This window comes from Dipodomys ordii, unplaced genomic scaffold (assembly GCF_000151885.1).
Source record: "Dipodomys ordii isolate 6190 unplaced genomic scaffold, Dord_2.0 Scaffold148, whole genome shotgun sequence".
Taxonomy (NCBI): domain Eukaryota; kingdom Metazoa; phylum Chordata; class Mammalia; order Rodentia; family Heteromyidae; genus Dipodomys; species Dipodomys ordii.
The window spans coordinates 3,520,853-3,539,153 of NW_012267364.1; the positions used below are offsets into that span (position 1 = coordinate 3,520,853).

An 18,301-nucleotide genomic window follows, 5' to 3' on the forward strand; every position below is an offset into this window, starting at 1 on the left:
GGTTGGAAGTAGAACCCAGTCTCACTAGAGAAGACAAAAGCAGTTGCCTCTGAGCATGCTTTCAACATTAATGTTTATCCCCACCTTCTGACCTTGGCAACTTCCCGAGACACAGCCATGTAATATCATCTTCAGCAGCATTAACAACCCTTGCTCAGAGACAAAGGCTGCCTATGTATTGCATTAGAGGAAAGAAAAAGCCTTGACCTACTTGGATCTGATAAGATGGAGTCGGTTTTGGGCAGAAATTGATCACAGCGGACTCCTTGGTAGCCTTCTTTGCACCTGAGAAGAGAGGAGAAAAGAAAAAAAATATGCATGGGACTCCTTACAACATCTTAACCAATAAAAGAGCCAGCAATGAGCATATGTAAGAATAGTATATTCCAGCTTTTCTGTTATTTGATTCTGTCTGTTTCTGATATTGACAGGCAGAGTCTATATTTTATATCTGTATAAAGTAAAACACCAAAACTATGAAAAAATTGTGTTTCTTTTACTGTCATAGGCAATACCTAATTTAAAAATATCTCAGATGTGTTGGTCAGCAGTCTGAATAATGGTCAACCTTCTATGATAACTCCCAACACAGGTGTAAATGTGTTTATGTAATACACCAGTCTCTAGAATGCATTCAGAACGATCACACTGCAAGTACCCTTTTTCTTATAAAAAAATGCTTTCTAATATAATACACCAATTACAGACTTGGGCGACAGCCTTTTCCATTTCCGTGTGTCCTATTAGCTTGCTCATTCACTCACTTGGCATTTTTGAGTTTGCCTCTTAGTTATTCTTCCCACCCCCACATCACCCAAGCACTTTGCCAAAGACACCACCAACATTTATCCGGCAAAGTCATAGAGGCATCTTTCTAAGCCCACATTTTTCTCTTCCCCTTTTTCTTTTCAGCCAACATGTGTAAAGTGTCTGGTGTCTGCCGGGCATGGCACAAAGCAACTATCCCAAGGCAGACGACAATGGGAAGGCCAGGAATTTGCCTGAACACGTGGGCAATGAGCCATAGCCTCCAACAGTCATGCAATCCTCCCCAGCTCCCTCAATCAGGGCTAGCATGGCTGGCACAGACAGCACCACAGATCAGCTGCCAGTTCCAGGAACAAATAAGACCGAAGAGACTGCAAACGCTGCTCTGTCTCCTTCAGTGAAAGGTGGCATTTTCTGGTCTGCTTGAAGCTTAATCTGTCATGCTCGAGTTAAGCAAGGAAGCAACCATTGTTGCTCTTGGGATGAAATCTGTTCTACTTACAGAGGTGGAAATTGTGACACTGGCATAAAAATCAGATTTCGAAAACAATCCTCTGGTTGTTAGAAATCTATGAAATTGACAAGAAAAATAAATAAATAAAAGCTGCAGTTCTGTTAGAGAAGGGAGCTCTGAATTCTTCCCTTAAAATAGGTTTTGTTTGCTGGGTGCAATAAACTATTAGACGAGGTTTACTGCAACTGGAGTCACAATTGAAAGGTGCATAGGTGATTTTTCTATCTTTCATTGGGTGCCCAATTGGAATTTGGGTAATCAGGCAGGCTCTCTTCAACACCTTCCGAAGCCGGCACTCGGAACTGAATTTGGCCATTTTTTTTTCCTCCTCCAGTAAAGAACAAAGACCTCTCAGAAATATCACCAACTACTCAACACAAAATTTTTCATGCAGAATTCTATTTTCATAACCTTTTAAAAGATTATTGCACATGACATAAAGAAAGCATGTGGTTGGCTTTTTTAAAAACTCAGAAGATACTTAGGATGGACTGAAACACATGGATGATAACGAAAATAAAATTAGTGTTCTGTTTTCAGAATGCATGCCCTGATGATTCAGACTACTCTATTCCTGAGAAATTTTTCTTTTTTTTTTTTTTTTCTTTTACGATCTTGAGTGACTTGCTAGTTAGGACTAGGCTTCTGCATTTACATTCTAAAGATTTCATTTCCAACACGTGCCTGGGGAGGGAGGGATTTTTAAGTACCCTTTCACTATTTGTATCTTTATTTAATATGAAAACCCTATGGTAGGAAGCTAGCAGCTTTTAAGGGGAAGTGCTGTTTTTGTGTTGGCTTGCTTTCTGACGGTTGTTCCTGACTTAAAAGCCATTATTCCATTCGTGTGTGTGGAAAAGAAAACAGGGGGAAAGGCTTGAAGAATTTTTTTTTCCAAGTCTTAATCTGATTTGCCATGAGTAGGAGAAGCTGCCTGAAGCATTCTGGCCTCCTGGGGGCTCGGGAAACTTCTATGACCAGAGCTGTTTCCTGCTGCTTTCCCTGTGTATCTAGGGCCAGGAGAAAAGAAAGGCAGCTGATAGGGAAGCAACCTCACTGGGGCTTAGAATACCCACTGGGAACTCTGTGATCCCATAAGCAACAAGCCCTGCCCCCGTGTGAACCAGGCAGGAGTCACTGCTAATTGGTGCTGAGTTTGAAAAATAACATATTAAAATTCTCATTTAAAAATCACACATATATATCACCTAGTGAAGTTCAGGCTCATCCAAATGTGAAGATGGAATGCTGTGAGCAGGCCAGGCAGGCAAATGGGTAGGATTTGTGACACTATTAAAGAAAAATTGCAAAGGGAGAAGCATCTCTCAGTGTACATCTCCTATACCCACTGAGTTTGGTGAGCCTGTGCCAGTATAATGATGAGATAGTTTGAGAAATACTATTGTGTTGCCTGATTTGTGTAGGTTTTCTTTTTGAAAGAAAGAACATGAGACAGTTATACACTAATAAAGAGCCTTCCTGTGTATTCCTATTTAAACCTGATAGAATTAATAACATGGAGAAACTCATAGGTAGTTTTAATAGTAGATGACACACTTTCAAAGATAATGCACAGAGCTTGCCTCACCCACATTGATAATCTATTATTTCTTCTACTGTCATGATTTCAAACCTTCTCTAATTTATCTACTCCCATTTTCCGTATTTCTTTATCCCCTACAAGCCTTGCATCATAGAAACTATACTAACATTGAGGAATTAATTCAGTAATTTGGAAATGCAGTTATTTCCCAGTTGTCTCATAGAATCTTTTTGTTTGTTTTCTCTGCTGGTCCTGGAGCTTGAACTCAGGCCTAGGCATTGTCCCTCAGCTTTTTTTTTTTTTTACTTTCAAGGCTAGCAATGCTCCACCTGAATCACACTTCCATTTCTGGCTTCTTGGTGGCCTCTTGGAGATAACATTCTCATGACCTTCCTGCCTGGGTGGCCAACAATGACTGGTTCATAGGTATATGAACCAGTCTCTACAAGTAGATAGAGAAGATCAGGGAGCATTCTCAGGACAGGCGAAACAGGTTACAGCTGTATAAAGAAAGTAAGATGAACTATGTACAGGTGGCTTACGTCTATAATCCTAGCTACTCAGGAGTCTAAGATCTGAAGATTGCATCAAAGTCAGTCTGGGGAAGACACACCTAAGATATTTATCTCCAATTAATCAGCAAAAAGCTGGAAGAAGAAGTATGTCTCAAGTGGTAGAGCTCCAGCCTTGAGCTTAAAGACAAGTGTGAGTGGGAGGTCCAGAGTTCAAGTTCCAGGGCAACTGAAACAAATGGAAAGATAGACGTATATAATGAAATTAGGAGTGAAAATCTGTTAAAATGTGTCCCTCAATTACTATGTAAACCTTTGTCTCTGCCAACATTTCTGTGGGAAGTCTAAATACTTGTTACTTGGGAACTTGATTTTATGTATACAATTTTAAATAGTAGAAATCAGTGAATGTCAATAGGTAAATGGTGGAAACAAACTGTATGTTGTGTTTCCTGACTGCAGAAATTTTTATCCTGGGAATAAAAGTGGCCATTTTTCTTTGATGTTACAGGGAAGTAATAGGTGGTCTGTATTCATAAGCCTGACAATGTTAGGGGACTTATTAAATGCTTATTTTTTAAAAGGAATAATTTCTGTAGGTATTCTTCTCTCCCAAACTTCCTCATTCTCAATGTCAACCTTTCTTTGGGGAAAATACAAATACCTTAACATTTATGAGGTAGATGGTAGGCTTTTTGGACTTTGAATGCTACATCTATTCTTAGTCACTACTTAGATTTTCTGTGTCTCTTTTCCTTCCTTGGTAAAAGCAGATTAAAAACAGTAGCTGCCTACTAGAATTATAATGAGGACACAATGGCAAAATACTTATGATTCATGGTAAGCATTAAACTAGTGCTAATTTTTACTATTCTTCAAATCATCATCCCAACTTTTTAAGCAAAGGATCAGAGATTATTTTACTCCAAGGTCAGACTGCAGTATTTGAACTACATACAGAGTTATTGGGTTGACTTTAAAGTATTTGCTTTATTGATGAAGTCTTCTGATATCTATCAAGGAAAAATAGTAGCTACATAAAGTGCTATGTGTTCCACACTTTATTCAAGACTAAGTATTTGGATATATAGTACAATATCATAATGCAACAATGCCATATATTTTTCTAAATAGAATCTAAACACTAGTGGTTCCTGAAGTCCTTTCTACTTTGGAGGCTGAGAACAGGAGGATCATGGCCCCAGACCAGCCAAAATAGAAAAGTTAGTGAGACCTCTTCTTAACACACCAGGCTTGTGAGATGATGGTTACTTATCATCCCAAGATACATAGGAAGATAAGATTAGGAGGAACATAGTATGAAAAGTCTGTGAGACTGTGCACAGAAAGCAATCTGGATTTCATGTCTCATGCCTGTGATGCCAGTGATGGCAGCCAGCCTAATGCAGGTGTATCATAGCTGGGAGGTGTGCCTAGGTGGGTGCCTAGGTGGGAGGTGAGATCTTATCCTACAAGTAACCATAGAGGCTCGTGTGACTCCATGTTGCATCAGCCTAGCAAGTGTGAGAAGTGTGAAGCCCTGAGTTAAACCCTCCAGACTGCCCCACCCCTAATACAACACACCTGAAAGACCTAGATTTGTAAAGTAGCATCCAATCACAAAATATCCTTAAGCAAACTTGGATACTTGGCACTGATGTAAAACAAGTGTCTTGAGGGTCATATTGACTCAAAAATGGTCTCAACAGTTAGTACTCTGAAGACTTTAGGAAAATTACTACTAACAATGATAACTTCTTTCCTTTTTAGTGACAAACACCTGTTGTATGCATCTATTTGTCAAGAACAACCTGGTGTCTTGAAACATACATGTATTTTGGAACAATGAACCAAACTAAGTAACATGTATTACCTCAGTACTTATCAAGAGCACTTAAAATCTACTTTCTTAGCAATTTTAAGTATATAATGTCTTGGTTTAAGCTATAGTCATCATATTATACAATATACCTCTTGGATTTATTTCTCCCATACATTAACTAGTAGACTTTATATTATTGCTGACATTATGGAAAACAGTATGCAAGCTATTTTTTCCCCAAAAGCTTGAAATTCCAGCATTCTCATGAAATACTGTGGATATATATTCGAATAAAATAAAAGCAGTATGTCAAAGAGATAGCTGCATTTCTATGACCATTGTAGCATTATTCATATTAACCAAGGCATAGAACCAACCTAAATATCTAACCATGAATGTATAACTAAAGAAAATATAGTATATATCCAAAATAGAATAGTGTTCATCCAAAAAGAAATGGAAATTCCGTCACTGGTGGCAGCATAGATGAGCTTGGTACACATTGTTTTAAATAAAGAAGCTCAGATGTAGAATTTAGAAATGTTGAACTCTGACTAGCACTGGTGACTCATGCCTGTAATTGTTGCTACTCAGGAGCCTTAGATATGAGCATAGTAATTGGAAAGCAGCTTGGGCAGAAAAAGTCCATGATACTTTTATTTCCAGTTAATCAGCAAAAAGCCAAAGGTGAAGTTGTAACGTAAGTGGTAGAGTACCCCCTTGACCAAATAAAACTAAGAGACAGTTTCAAGGCCCTGAGTTCAAGCCCCAGTATTGGCACAAGCAAACAATAATACCAAAAAACACTCGAATGAAAAGAATAGTTACAGAGTAGAATGATTTCCAGCAGCTGGGTTGAGGGTGAGGTTGAGTACTGCACACATGTAGTTCAAAGGATAGAAACAATGATTATTCACAAACTATTCTCAATGTCAAAACAAGACATGTTTTTAAAGTCCCCTCTTCCTACAAACCAACTAATTAGACAAAGAAAACAAAGAGTAGATTCCAATGAGGACAAATCAGATTGCCCAGCATCAAGGAGATGACAAATGAGGGAGCCAGAATTCCAAAGCAGGCCTACTCTGAATGCCAAGTATGTGCTAGTTGGGACAAGCATCATTCCAGATGCAGATCTTCAGCCTAGAGTTAATGGCTCAAAAGCATTAATGTGTCAGAACAAATTCAGTCCCCAGCCACTTGTCACTGAAGCTGGTTTGACTATGGAGAATATTGTGACGCTGATTAAAGTCTAAATTTCTTTTAGCTGAATTGAAAATTTAATTAAGTGGTCTTATTTAAGAAGGAACACTAATTAAGATAGCGAAAAATTTAAGTTAACCAATTGCTATTAGAATTACCTGTGGATTCAGTGTGGTTAAAGTCTTGCTACAACAAAAGGAAAAATTGGGAACTGAATTATTATACATTGCAGAATAGTAACTGCCTTGTAACTCAAGGATGATTTTCAATAAGTTATATATCACTTTCAAATATACCACAAATTCCAGACCTGAAGCAACTGTCACATCTAATGATGTTTCTTGTTAGCAGAGTTGTATCTCATCATGTTAAGAAAACAACATAAGCTGTCATTATATTTAATGTACATTATGTAAAAATTAAACTGTACAATTAGAGGGTGAATATGGGGAAGAATGATGGCAGAAGTAACATGGGTCAAGACACATTGTACTCATAACCTGCTTGATGGAACTGTAACCTCTTTCTACAACTACTTAACAATACAATTTTAAAAACAAAAGCATGAGAATTTGTTGGAAAAGTTATTCCCTTAGTTAAATTTAAATTCTGCAAAATGTTCAGCATCTGCTCAAATCTAGAAAGTATATTGCTTTCAGTCACAATTTGAGCCAGACAGAAAAGAAACAATTTAAGCCTGAAACAAATAGAATAACAATATATGATCACTATGCCAAAAGGTCTTTTCAACAAGGTATAGAGTACCTGGTGTACATCATAGGTCAGTTTCAGGGATCCAGGAACCCATTTATTCACTCACTCACTCACTCATTCATTCATATATAATTATCATCTGACTGTATATTTCAGGCTTTATAAAGATGCTGATCCCTACTTGATTATGAAGGTCACTTCAGGCCTCACTATCCATCCACATTAGCAAGCTGAACAATATTATTGGAAGTGGTGACTGGGACCAAATATTCCATCTTATGTATTTTAGTTTTGATGTTAATGCATCTGGAGTAAAAATAGTCTTTTGTCAACATGAGGAAATAATTAACAACATAAGAGTTTAACTTCTTCGAGGGAACTTTCTGTATTTTGGATATCATCTCAATGACCATGAGGATAAGAGGCTAACAATGACTGATGGAGGGTGGATGGAATTTTGCTTCAATTTGAGAAAAGGCTGTGATAGTAATATCTTAGTACCTGAGCCTGTTATAACAGAAAAAGGTATGTCTGGGACAGGATGAATCCAATTCTGTAATTTACAAGGGTACTGGAAACTTGTGAATAATCTCCTAGAGACTTCAGGTGCTCATCTCTGAATGAGGTAAACCTTGATGTAGGATATGTGCATGTAAGCTCATGCAAAAACACAGCCATTATTTCTTATAAATGTACCTACTGCTTATACAATTGTGGTCAGTTTGGTTTCTAAGAGCAAAGTCAGGAAAGTCCCTTACATGTTCATTAGTTAATTCAAAGTTTCCATGATATTTCTTGGCCAATGGTTGGCCAGAATTCAAGGTCCAATGTTACCCCTTCCCTGTTACAAGATGGAGAAATTAGGAAGTCATAGATTTTGTCTACTTTCATTTTTCTCTATTTGCTCAGAATTATAAAACTATTGGATTCAGACTAGGAAGGTAATTTAATGATTATACATGTCAGCTCCCAGTTTAGCAAGAAAATTAGATGAAGTATGAGTAAGACATCCTGAAATTACTTTTATTCAGGTCCTATTGTTCTAACAAACTATCCTAGCTTTGAACAACTAATGCCTATTTTTCTTAGATTTGTTGATACCTGTCCTGGAGCTTGAACTCAGAGCCTGGGCACTGTCCCTTATTTTTGTTCATTTGTTTGTTTGTTGTTGTTGTTGTTTTCTGAAGATTAGCACTCTACCACTTGAGTCACACCACAATTCTGGCTTTTTGTTGGTTATTTGGAGAAAAGAGTCACATGGACTTTTCTATCATAATCCTTAGATCTCAGCTTCTTATGTAGCTAGGATGACAGACACGAGCTAACACACCTTCCTTCTCATACTTCTTAATGGGAGTTCAAAATGAAGGAGCACACTTGGGTGGCAGTATCTGACATATTCTCTGTGATTGAACTGCAGATGACTGCCATTTCATTATGCCTACTATTTCTTCCCCTCTCTTCTTTCAAAATCCAATTCTAGTAGAATCAAGGCCACATCCTTAAGACTTCCTTTAATCTTAATTGCCTTCTCAAGACTCTATGTCTAGACACAATTTTACTGGGGAGTTGTGCTTCCCTATAAAAAGTAGGCAGAAGTCTGTCCACAGCAGTTACCAAGGTGGGGGAATGACATCTCCAGAGTAGCAAAGGCCCCAGACTCATGGATGGAAGGTTGCCAGATGAAATGTAGGACACTAGCTAAACATAGATTTCAGATAAATAATTCTGAAGTGTCACACCTGTAGTATTTGAAATATATGATAAAATTACACTTCTGTTTACCTGAAATCCCAACATAACAGCCTCTCCTGTGTTTTACTTACTAAATAGATCTTATCCTTTTGGAAGCAAAATGGAATCTGGATAGTGATGTTGTGACTTCATGATAAGGAATCTGTTTGAACACATGGCACTCATTTCTATATAGCCCGACAAGTCACGATATGAACTCATATGGTGTAAAAGAGTAGGATGCATGTTTTAATATCTCCTTCTTTAATAGCCAAAACAGTGATAGGGTGAGAGAGATGAACAAATGAAGTACTGTAAGGCAACTGTTGCAAATGGGGAGTGCCGTTTTCTGATTTGATTGTGTGAATCACAAGCTTCTAGTTTGCGTAAAATCGGAATAAGCCATAAGAGGTTTCTGGCTTACAGCCCAAGTGAGGTAGTAGCAAAAAGGCTCTGGTTTTTTTTCTCTTTGTTCTCCATCTCTTTCTACTCCAGATAGTTTTAATACTGAGGCATTTACATGTTATTGAATGTAAAAAACAGTGAACATAGATGTGTAATACAGGGCCATGATATCTTAAAACCAAAGATCAAACAATAAGAGTGATTCTTCTGAAGGACTGAGTGTCCTTTCTGAAGCTCACTGAGCAGGTGGGCAGGAAACTCTGAGAGTAAGCTAGCCACAAGAGATCAAAGAGATCAGCCTTGTTCTCTGGGTGGTGTGGGTGATTCTCATGAGCAAAACCAGCACCAAGCTGGCTCCTGGAGAGTGAAAAGAAAATGAAATCTGGGAGATGACTCTTGTTTAAAAGACATCCTGATGACTGGCATTATAAAAGAGAGAAGGAGCTCATTAGCAAATGAACTGATAAAACCACTCACAGCATGCATCAGAAAGAAGTGATAATAATTATTGTCTCTCTAAGAAAAGGAGCAAAGTATCCAGAGTGTCATTCAGGAATTGGTTTGCAGACATCACAGAACAAGCTGTAAAAAATAAAAAAAAAAGTAAAACTCACAGCTTTCTGATTTAATTAAGTGGGGGCGGGGGCGGTACACAACACTTTTACAGTTCACCAGCCTGGATCATAGAAGGGTCTACATGAAGCCTAACTGTTTTAAAAGTCATTTTTAAAACCCCTAGAGTTGTCAAACCTTCATCCAACAGCATCATTTCTCCTGTTTCTCTCAGGGTATTGCACAATCCACTAACAAGGGGGCAGTATTTCTGCCAGTGAAAGGGAGTGGGCTTCTTTGATCAGAATTCACAATAATACATCTCCCTTGTGTATTAAATGATTTACTGCTGAGGATAAATGGATATAATCTTTCATTATGTATGACATTCACCAGCAAGAAGGCAGCTTGGGATTGAAAGGAAAGTGATTTCATATTAAAAGCCTCGGTCAACTCAGAAGGAGATGAAAGTAAGGTCTGGACTTGAAAATAAAAAGTACACAGTGTAAGCTTGTAGGTTTAAATGGATGCTCAAACATAATCATTACCCTGAGCCTCAAATTCTGTTAAGAAAAAAAAGAGGAGACTCCGTGGCTAGACCTACCTCAATTTTACAGAAAAAATCCCATTTCTTAATCATACTATTCTACTCACTTAAGTGTATCATTAACAGCAACTTTGGAAACTGAGATGAGTGATGGAGCCAGGGATGGCAAAATAGAAAGATGTGGCACAAGGGGCTTACCTTCAAAGCTAATGCTCCAAATGCAAAAGAAAACAAATCAAAATCTATGGCTGTGGTAGCATGATGTTGAATTAGTCATTTTTGTGGAATTTATGTGTGCCATTTTCATAAATTATATTAATATTTTCACTTAAAATACAAAATGCAAATCAAGACACAAAAATACGTGATTTAGTGATCTAAAACTATAAAACAGGACATTTTCCCAAATGGGTGGAGTTACATCAGTTTGCCAATATGTGGTTGGAGAATGGTTGGAGGTAAGGGGTTGGGGTAAGAGAGCTAGAACAAAGGAATAAATCCATGGCTGGTGTCTTTTTTATTACAAACCCTTTATTTTTTAATAAGCTTTTTTATTGTGAAAATATTGTACAGAGGGGTTACAGTTACATGAGCAAGGTAATGAGTACATTTTTTATCAAGCATTGTTGTCTCCTCCTTTGTTTTTTTCTTCATTTACTTTTTTTTTCCTATTTGGTACTGGTAATGGAAGGCAGGCACTTTACTACTGAGCCAATTCCTTTTTGCCTTAGCTATTTTCAAGGTAGGGCCTTGTTCTTATTCCAGAGCCAGCGTGAACTACCAGTCATTCTACTTATGCTTCCTGTGACCCTGACAATGACAGATAGGCACACATCATCCCCCTCAGCCAGTAGTGAAGATGGAATTTCATGAAATTTTATATACAGGCGAGCTACCCTCAAACTAAGGTTTCCCAATTTCCCTGACTTTCAAGTGGCTACCATTATAGGCTTAAGCCTCTATGCATAGCCATTTTTAAGGTAAAAATATTCTTAGTTATATTGTCATATAAAATGCAAATAATTTAGATTTATAAAAAAATGATGCTAGCCAGGTGCCAGAGTCTAATGCCTGTAATCCTAGCTACTCAGGAGACTCAAAGCCAGCTTGAGCAGGAAAGTCTGTGAGACTCTCACCCCCCAATTAGCCATGAAAAGCTGGAAATAGAGCTGTGGTTCAAGTGGTAGAGGACTAACCTTGAGAACAAAGGACTCAGGGAACGTGCTCAGGCCCAGAGTTCAAGACCCAGGACTGGCAAAGACAAACAACGAAGCAAAACAAGTTTTAAAAAAGTGATTGTAGTTCTTTGCTGTGTTGACTCTTTATGACATAGTTTTTCTTCATTTGACTTTGTATAACAACAATCTCTCAATAGTATAGAGCATCTTAGACAAAAAACCAGAACATCTGCCTTAAACAAGATTTAGTTACAGATTGGGCCTTTTAACATTATTTTTACTTGACAATGCTAAAAACAGAGGGGTTATAGTTATGTAAGTCAGGGAAAGAATGCCTTTCTTTTAGACCTTGGCTCTCTTGCAGTTTTTCCCTCCCAACCCATCCACAAGTTGTATAGTTCATTTTGACTTTAATGTAAACATTTCTGATAGTATAGAGTCATGGACATAGAATAAATCAAAAGCATCTGTTCCACCCACATCATTCTGTGGAGGAAGGAGTTATAGGGGATGATGACTAACTCCTCAAAGGACATCAGGGATAGAACAAGGACCAGGGCTTACATATCCTGCTTCTAAATCCAGTGTTGTCTCTGCTATTACACACTTTCTCTCAAAAAGCCAAGACTTAATCCTACATTCATCTGCCATGCCTGATGCCAGAGTTTTCTGAATCATTCCAATGAAAACATATGTTCTTTTGAAGAGCAGGCTATACATTCAACTGGCTAGAAGTTGTGACAACATGCCTGCCTGCCTGCCTCCCTCCCTCCCTCCTTTTCTTCCTCCCTCCCTCCCTCCCTCCCTCCCTTCCTTCCTTCTTCCCTTCCTCCTTTCCTCCCTTCCTTCCTCCCTTCCTTCCTTCCTACCTTCCTTCTTTCCTACCTTCCTCCCTTTCCTTTCTTTCTTTCTTTTTTATTTTTCTTTCCATTCTTGCTTTCTCTCCCTCTCTTTCTTTCTTTTTCTTGTCACAAAACTCAGTCAAAAATGGTGACAATATCAAACCCATTAGCTTGGACTAGACAGGATAGTAAAACATTATTCTAAATCTGAATGTTTACAGGAACTGAAAAAACCATACAAAACCTTTGTAAGGATAGGCAACCTAGAGTAGGTATTTTAAGGGACAACATTTCAACTATCACATAGATGTAATTGCTGAATCTTAATTAAAACAAAGAAAATGTAACCTGACATAGGTATGGTGACAAAAATGTAGTAGATGTTCATAAACAGTAAAATAAAAATGGAATTCAGAGTAATTATTTAAAAGGAGTAAGAGTAAGTATTTAAAAGGAGAGTTAGACAAATCGAAATGAAAGCTCAGAGGATGATAAATAAATTCAAACATAAAATGTCTCCAACTTTTTTTCTGCTAATGTTAATAAGAAAGAGAGATTCACATTCAGTCAATCAAGTCCTGAGTAATAGGTGTGATATTCTTATTGGTGTTTAATCTAAAAAAGAAATTGACCAGAAAGTACTTGCACATCTGGTAGATCAATAAATAAAGAATCAACCTCTTGGGATCTTTACTCTAAACAAAATATAAATGCTGCCAGCCAAGGATGGGTCACGCCTGTAATCCTAGCTACTCAGGAGGCTGAGATATAGGATCATAGCTCATATCCAGCACAGGCAAAAAAGTCCATGAGCAGGAAACCCCCATAAGACTTTTTAACCTTATTGTAGAAAGTGGTAGAGCACTTATCTTTAGCCCAAAAGCTTAGAGATTGTAGCCATTCCCCTGCCTCCTAGCCCCACCCCACAACTGGCTGTTGGTAGCTCACATCTATAAACCTAGCTATTCCAGAGGCTTAGAGATGAAGACTGTGGGTCAAAGCCAGCCCAGGAAAGAAAGTCTGTGAGAATGCTTATCTCCTATTAATCACCAAAAAACTGGACATGGAGCTGTGGCTCAAAGTGGTACTTAGGAAAGTATCACTAGAGCTCAATAGCTATGTGTATATGATCATATAAAATCATGTTTATCGAAATGAACTCCAAGAAGTTTTTATTGTACTGTTTTCAGTTATTTTTTTCCTTCAGTTTATTTCCTTCTGTTATGTTTTTGATTTCTGTATCCTTTGTCTTATATATATGTTTACCTGATTTCAGGAGGGGAAGAGGAAACACAGAAATGGAGGATGAACGAATACTAGGTTGGAAATGGACTATACAACTTAGGGGGAAAGGGGATTGGGAGGGGAAAAACTAGGAGAAAATGAGGAAGGGGGTGACACTGTTCAAAAAGAAGTGTAGTCACTTCTTGACTTATGTAACTGTAACCCTATGCACAAAACCTTTACAATAAAATTTAAATTTAAAGAAAGTGGTAGAGCTGTAGCCTTGAACAGAAAAGCTCAGGGGCAGCACTGAGGTCCTGGATTCAAGCACCAAGACTGAGCAGGGGAAAAATAATTAAATACATAAATAAATAAATGCTAAGATCTTTCCAAAACTTAGATATGTAGCCTTTGTAATGAGGCAAAGGAAATGTCATTACAGCTCCTCTTTTCTGGATGAGGAGATAGAATTTGAGAGAAAAGATTACTGTGTCCCAAGGAATATGGAAATGTGTGTTCATTTGAATTTAACTTTTCATTTTATTAGTGTGTGTGTGTGTGTGTGTGTGTGCGCGCGCGCACGTGCGCACGCACACCTGTCCTGGTGTTTGAGCTCAAGACCTGACTGCTTTCCCTGAGCTTCTGTGCTCAAAGCTGCCCAAAGTGCTTTCCTGCTCTGGCTGAATTTGAACCATGATTCTCAGATCTCAGTCTTCTGTGTAGCTAAGATCACAGGCATGAGTCACCAGCACCTGGCTTAGCCAATTTTTTTTTTTGTCAGTCGTGGGGCCTGAACTCTGGTCTTGGGCGCTGTCCCTCAGCTCTTCAGCTCAAGGCAAGCACTCTACCTCTTGAGCCACAATGCCACTTCTGCCTTTTTCTGCTTCTGTGGTGCTGAGGAATAGAACCTAAGGCCTTACGAATGCAAGGCAAGCACTCTAACACTGAGCCACCTTTCCAGCCCACCGTTTCTTTTTCTAAATTAAGTAGGATCTTATCCTTTCACACTTACAGTATAGATAATAATGAAAGGAAGACCAAAAATTTAATTTTTTCTCACCATCACTTAATGGCATAATTTAGTCAATCTGAGATGCTTATAAGAAAAATGCCCTATTTAACAAGACTTTGGAACTTTCTGTGTTAATATCTTCTAACCTCTTGATGTATAAGCTCATATACAATTCATATACTGAGAAGCCTAAATTTGGTAAAACTGAAAAAAGAAACCTCTCTGAAATAGAAAAGTATTAAATATAGGTACTTACACAAATGAAGAAAGCTTGAAATGATCAACATGGAATGATAAATTAACACTGAGATGGTAACAGTATCATATCACTTTCACCTCTCCTGAATGGACAAAGAAAGAGTCTGAACCCCACTCCCCCCAAAAGAAAAAGAAAGAAAGAGGAAAAAGATGGTGATTGGATAAAACCATAGAAGGGCCTAGATGTTTCAGGAAATGATGTAAGGAACAGACAACTGTAAGCAGAGAAAATCTTAAATTTAGTGGTTGCTTACTAACCAGCTAGCTCTATTTGAAAGATAGCCTAAGAGATAGATATGTTTCTTGAAGTAGGAAAGAGTTCTGCAGATGAACCGAATGAGCATTTGGGTACTTGATCACTGACATAGATCCAATATTCTATATAATCTGTATAGCAATCCATCCCAACCTCTCCCACAAGGACATCAGCACTATTTAACTGTACCCAGGCACAAAAACTCACATACCTGGTCTGCTCACAGCCCCTTGACTGAGTGATTTCTCCCCCAATCCCTTCCAGACACTCATTTCTTCCTTCCTAGTCTCTTTGGTTGGCTGCTCTAGTGAGCTGTGTCTCCTAATTATTTAAAGCTCATATACTCTTTTGAAGATGAAAAGCTCTTGTTTTCTCATTCTGTTCTGGGGCTTCAAATAAAAATGTTACATTATATAAAGGCTCCTGGGGGATTGATGATCAGACCTCTACCTAGAAAAAAAAGTCACACCACAATTACAATTATAAATTTAATGACCTACTCTAAAACTTCCCAAGGCTATGACATAATTAGTCCATTTTATAATTAGTACTTTAAAAATACTCCTTTGTTAGAAGTAAATAAGAAGTGAGACTTCTGGAAGTGATTTACAATATTCAGTGTAGAAAAGGCAAAAATCATATTTCTCAAGTACAGGTAATTTTTTTGGTTCCATGTTAGATAGTATCCAGAACAGACTCTTAACTCGTTCAGTATTATTGGTGAAGCATTCTTTTATTTGTAGTTTTAGAGAGGAAAAGCAGAGGTTTGGAAACAATAAAGTAATCTGACCAAGTGGCAAAGCAGTTCAAAAGATTAAAAGCTGTGATTTGTGCTCAGGGCATGTGGATCCTAACTTCTTAATGCTGCTGAACATGGAAAAGTTTTTAATTACCTTTCCTAAGCCCACAGATGTCTTCCTCCTTGCAACCTTCAGTGTTAGTATTATCTCTTGCTAGGAATAAGGAGCAGATCTTGAACAACGCTGGAAAAATAATCAGAACCACAAGGTGGTCTCTTGATGCTCTTAGGGTAGAGAAACCACACCAGGAATAATAGAAGAAATCCTGAAAACGAAGGAAGATGGTGGTGAATTGTGGAATGGAAGACAATCTTCTTGAATGGAAAGAGAAAGAAGAGGCTATCATCTCCTACTGGATGCTACCTTGGACATTAGATTTAGTTTTGTTTTTTGAGGTCTTGACATACAGAAGGATTTATAGCTGCATGGGCAAAGAATGGGCTGCAACCATGGTTCTCTATAAAGAAAGACTTTCTAACAGAACCAAATAGAAATGAAATTGTGTGCCACAGGGCAGATTATGACAGAGGCCTGAGAGTCATTTTGGTTGTAAAGATTGAGAATCCTTGTCTGCTCAAATTACTAAAAGTCTCATATTGTCAGACATTGTGGAAAAGCTTTCTCCAATACATGAATCTGATTCTGTCTACACACCAGTGAACCTGGATGGAAGCATGGGAGAAGCAGAAGAGAATGGCCATTGGCTTATTTAGATCTCCATCTTTAGATATTTTGATCACTGTTCAGAATAATGTATAGGCTAATGGCTTAGGATCAATCTTCAGAAATGCTCTAGGATCCAAAATTTTAATACACTGTGACATTTTCCCAATGTATTATTAATTTTCTTTAATTTCAGTAGCCGAATTCTAGCATTTTGTTCCTTTGTGAATGATTTGGAGAAGCTTCAGTCTTAGGTCCACTCATCGTAATTAATAAAATAATGAATAAAAGACTAGAGATGTATGATTCTACAGTAGTTAATTTATTTCCAACAGCTAGATTCTTTCTGATTGTTTTGGAAAAATAATGGTTTCTAAAAATATTTGTTTTAATATGATATGGTTTTAAGCATGTGGATTCTAGAGATCAAAGCATTTGAATTTCTTGTTACAGGATAAATTGTTTCTCAGAGTGGTCCATCAGGTTGTTCTTTATGGATCCTTTAAATTACATATGATTACCTTTGCAATCAGTAGTAATCAGCCTCTACTTCAATTTGCTTCCCATGGTGTTATTAGATTTGGAATGGGTAACAAAGTATTAAGTCTCAAGGGTCTATGATTTCTTTTCCCAACACCTTTTCTCAATAATTATCAGCACCTGTCATAAAATGAATCAAGGTTTCATTTGGGTTTGGACAAAGAAATGTTAATTTTATCAGGGGTCACTGCCATTGACTTCAATTTTAGTTCTCATCAGCAGAACCCTGAATCCTCTCTGTCTATATCTTTTTATAGTACTTCCACAGGGTAACTGGTCACCCAGAAAATATCTGCAAACAGACACTCAGTGCCCAGGCATTTGTCAAGGTTTTCTATATGCTGAATAACACTTCTCTGTATATAGTTACCTGTATACTAACATCTAAACTATCCTCTAGTCACCATGAGGTTGTTTTCTATATAACTTCTGTGTCAACTATGCAGATTCTTGTATTAGTTTTTTAGAGGTTTGAACTTACACCAATCAATCTCAAAATCACTTCCGGTGGGTGTTATGGACTGAATGCTTGTGTCTACCTTCGAATCCAATGGCTTTTAGTGTCAGTGTGAAAGTCATTGGAGATGGTGGCCTTTGGAAAGTAATTAGGCCATGAAGATAGCATCTTCATAAATGGGATGAATCCTTTATAAAAAATGAGCCAAAGATCTAACTGTCACTTTCTACTCTGGGAGTAGGCAAGAAGTTGAAAATAGAAGGGGCTACTCAATCAAATCCAACCATACCAGTACCCCTGCTTTCCAGCCTCCAGAACTTTGCAGAAATAAGTTCAATTGTTTTACCATTACATTTCCACACAGTTTTACATTGTATTCCAACCAACTGATGAAAGTTTAGTTGTTCATTCAAGAAGGGTGAGCAAATATAGTTACTATATTTAATGTACATTATATAAAAAGTGAACTATGTAACTTGAGAGTAGGGATGTGAGGCAGGAAATAGGGGAGACTGATGGAAAAGGTGTCTTTGATCAAGATGCATTGCATTTGTAACCTGATTTGCATGGAATTGTAACCTCTTTATATATATTTAATAAAGTTTGAAAACAATCAGTTTAGAATGTCAGCCCAACATTGCTACAGGTAATGTTTACATCTGAAACTTTCAGATACAATTCTTTAAAGCAATATTAATAATACTTTCTAAACATTTGCAATGTCGTTAGTACTTAATTATGTGTTCTGCTTCTATTT

At 37.6% G+C, this 18,301-nt stretch overlaps 1 protein-coding gene across 1 annotated transcript in view; it reads right to left on the minus strand.

Annotated features, from left to right (window-relative positions):
• Nucleotides 1-18,301, minus strand: part of Nrg3 (neuregulin 3) — a gene marked incomplete at its 5' end in the record, with an annotated part of 1,028,236 nt that overhangs the window by 228,736 nt on the left and 781,199 nt on the right. Inside the window, one exon of the mRNA XM_013032069.1 lies at nucleotides 212-285. Coding sequence (XP_012887523.1) covers nucleotides 212-285 — 74 coding nt within the window. The remainder of the gene's footprint in view (nucleotides 1-211; nucleotides 286-18,301) is intronic.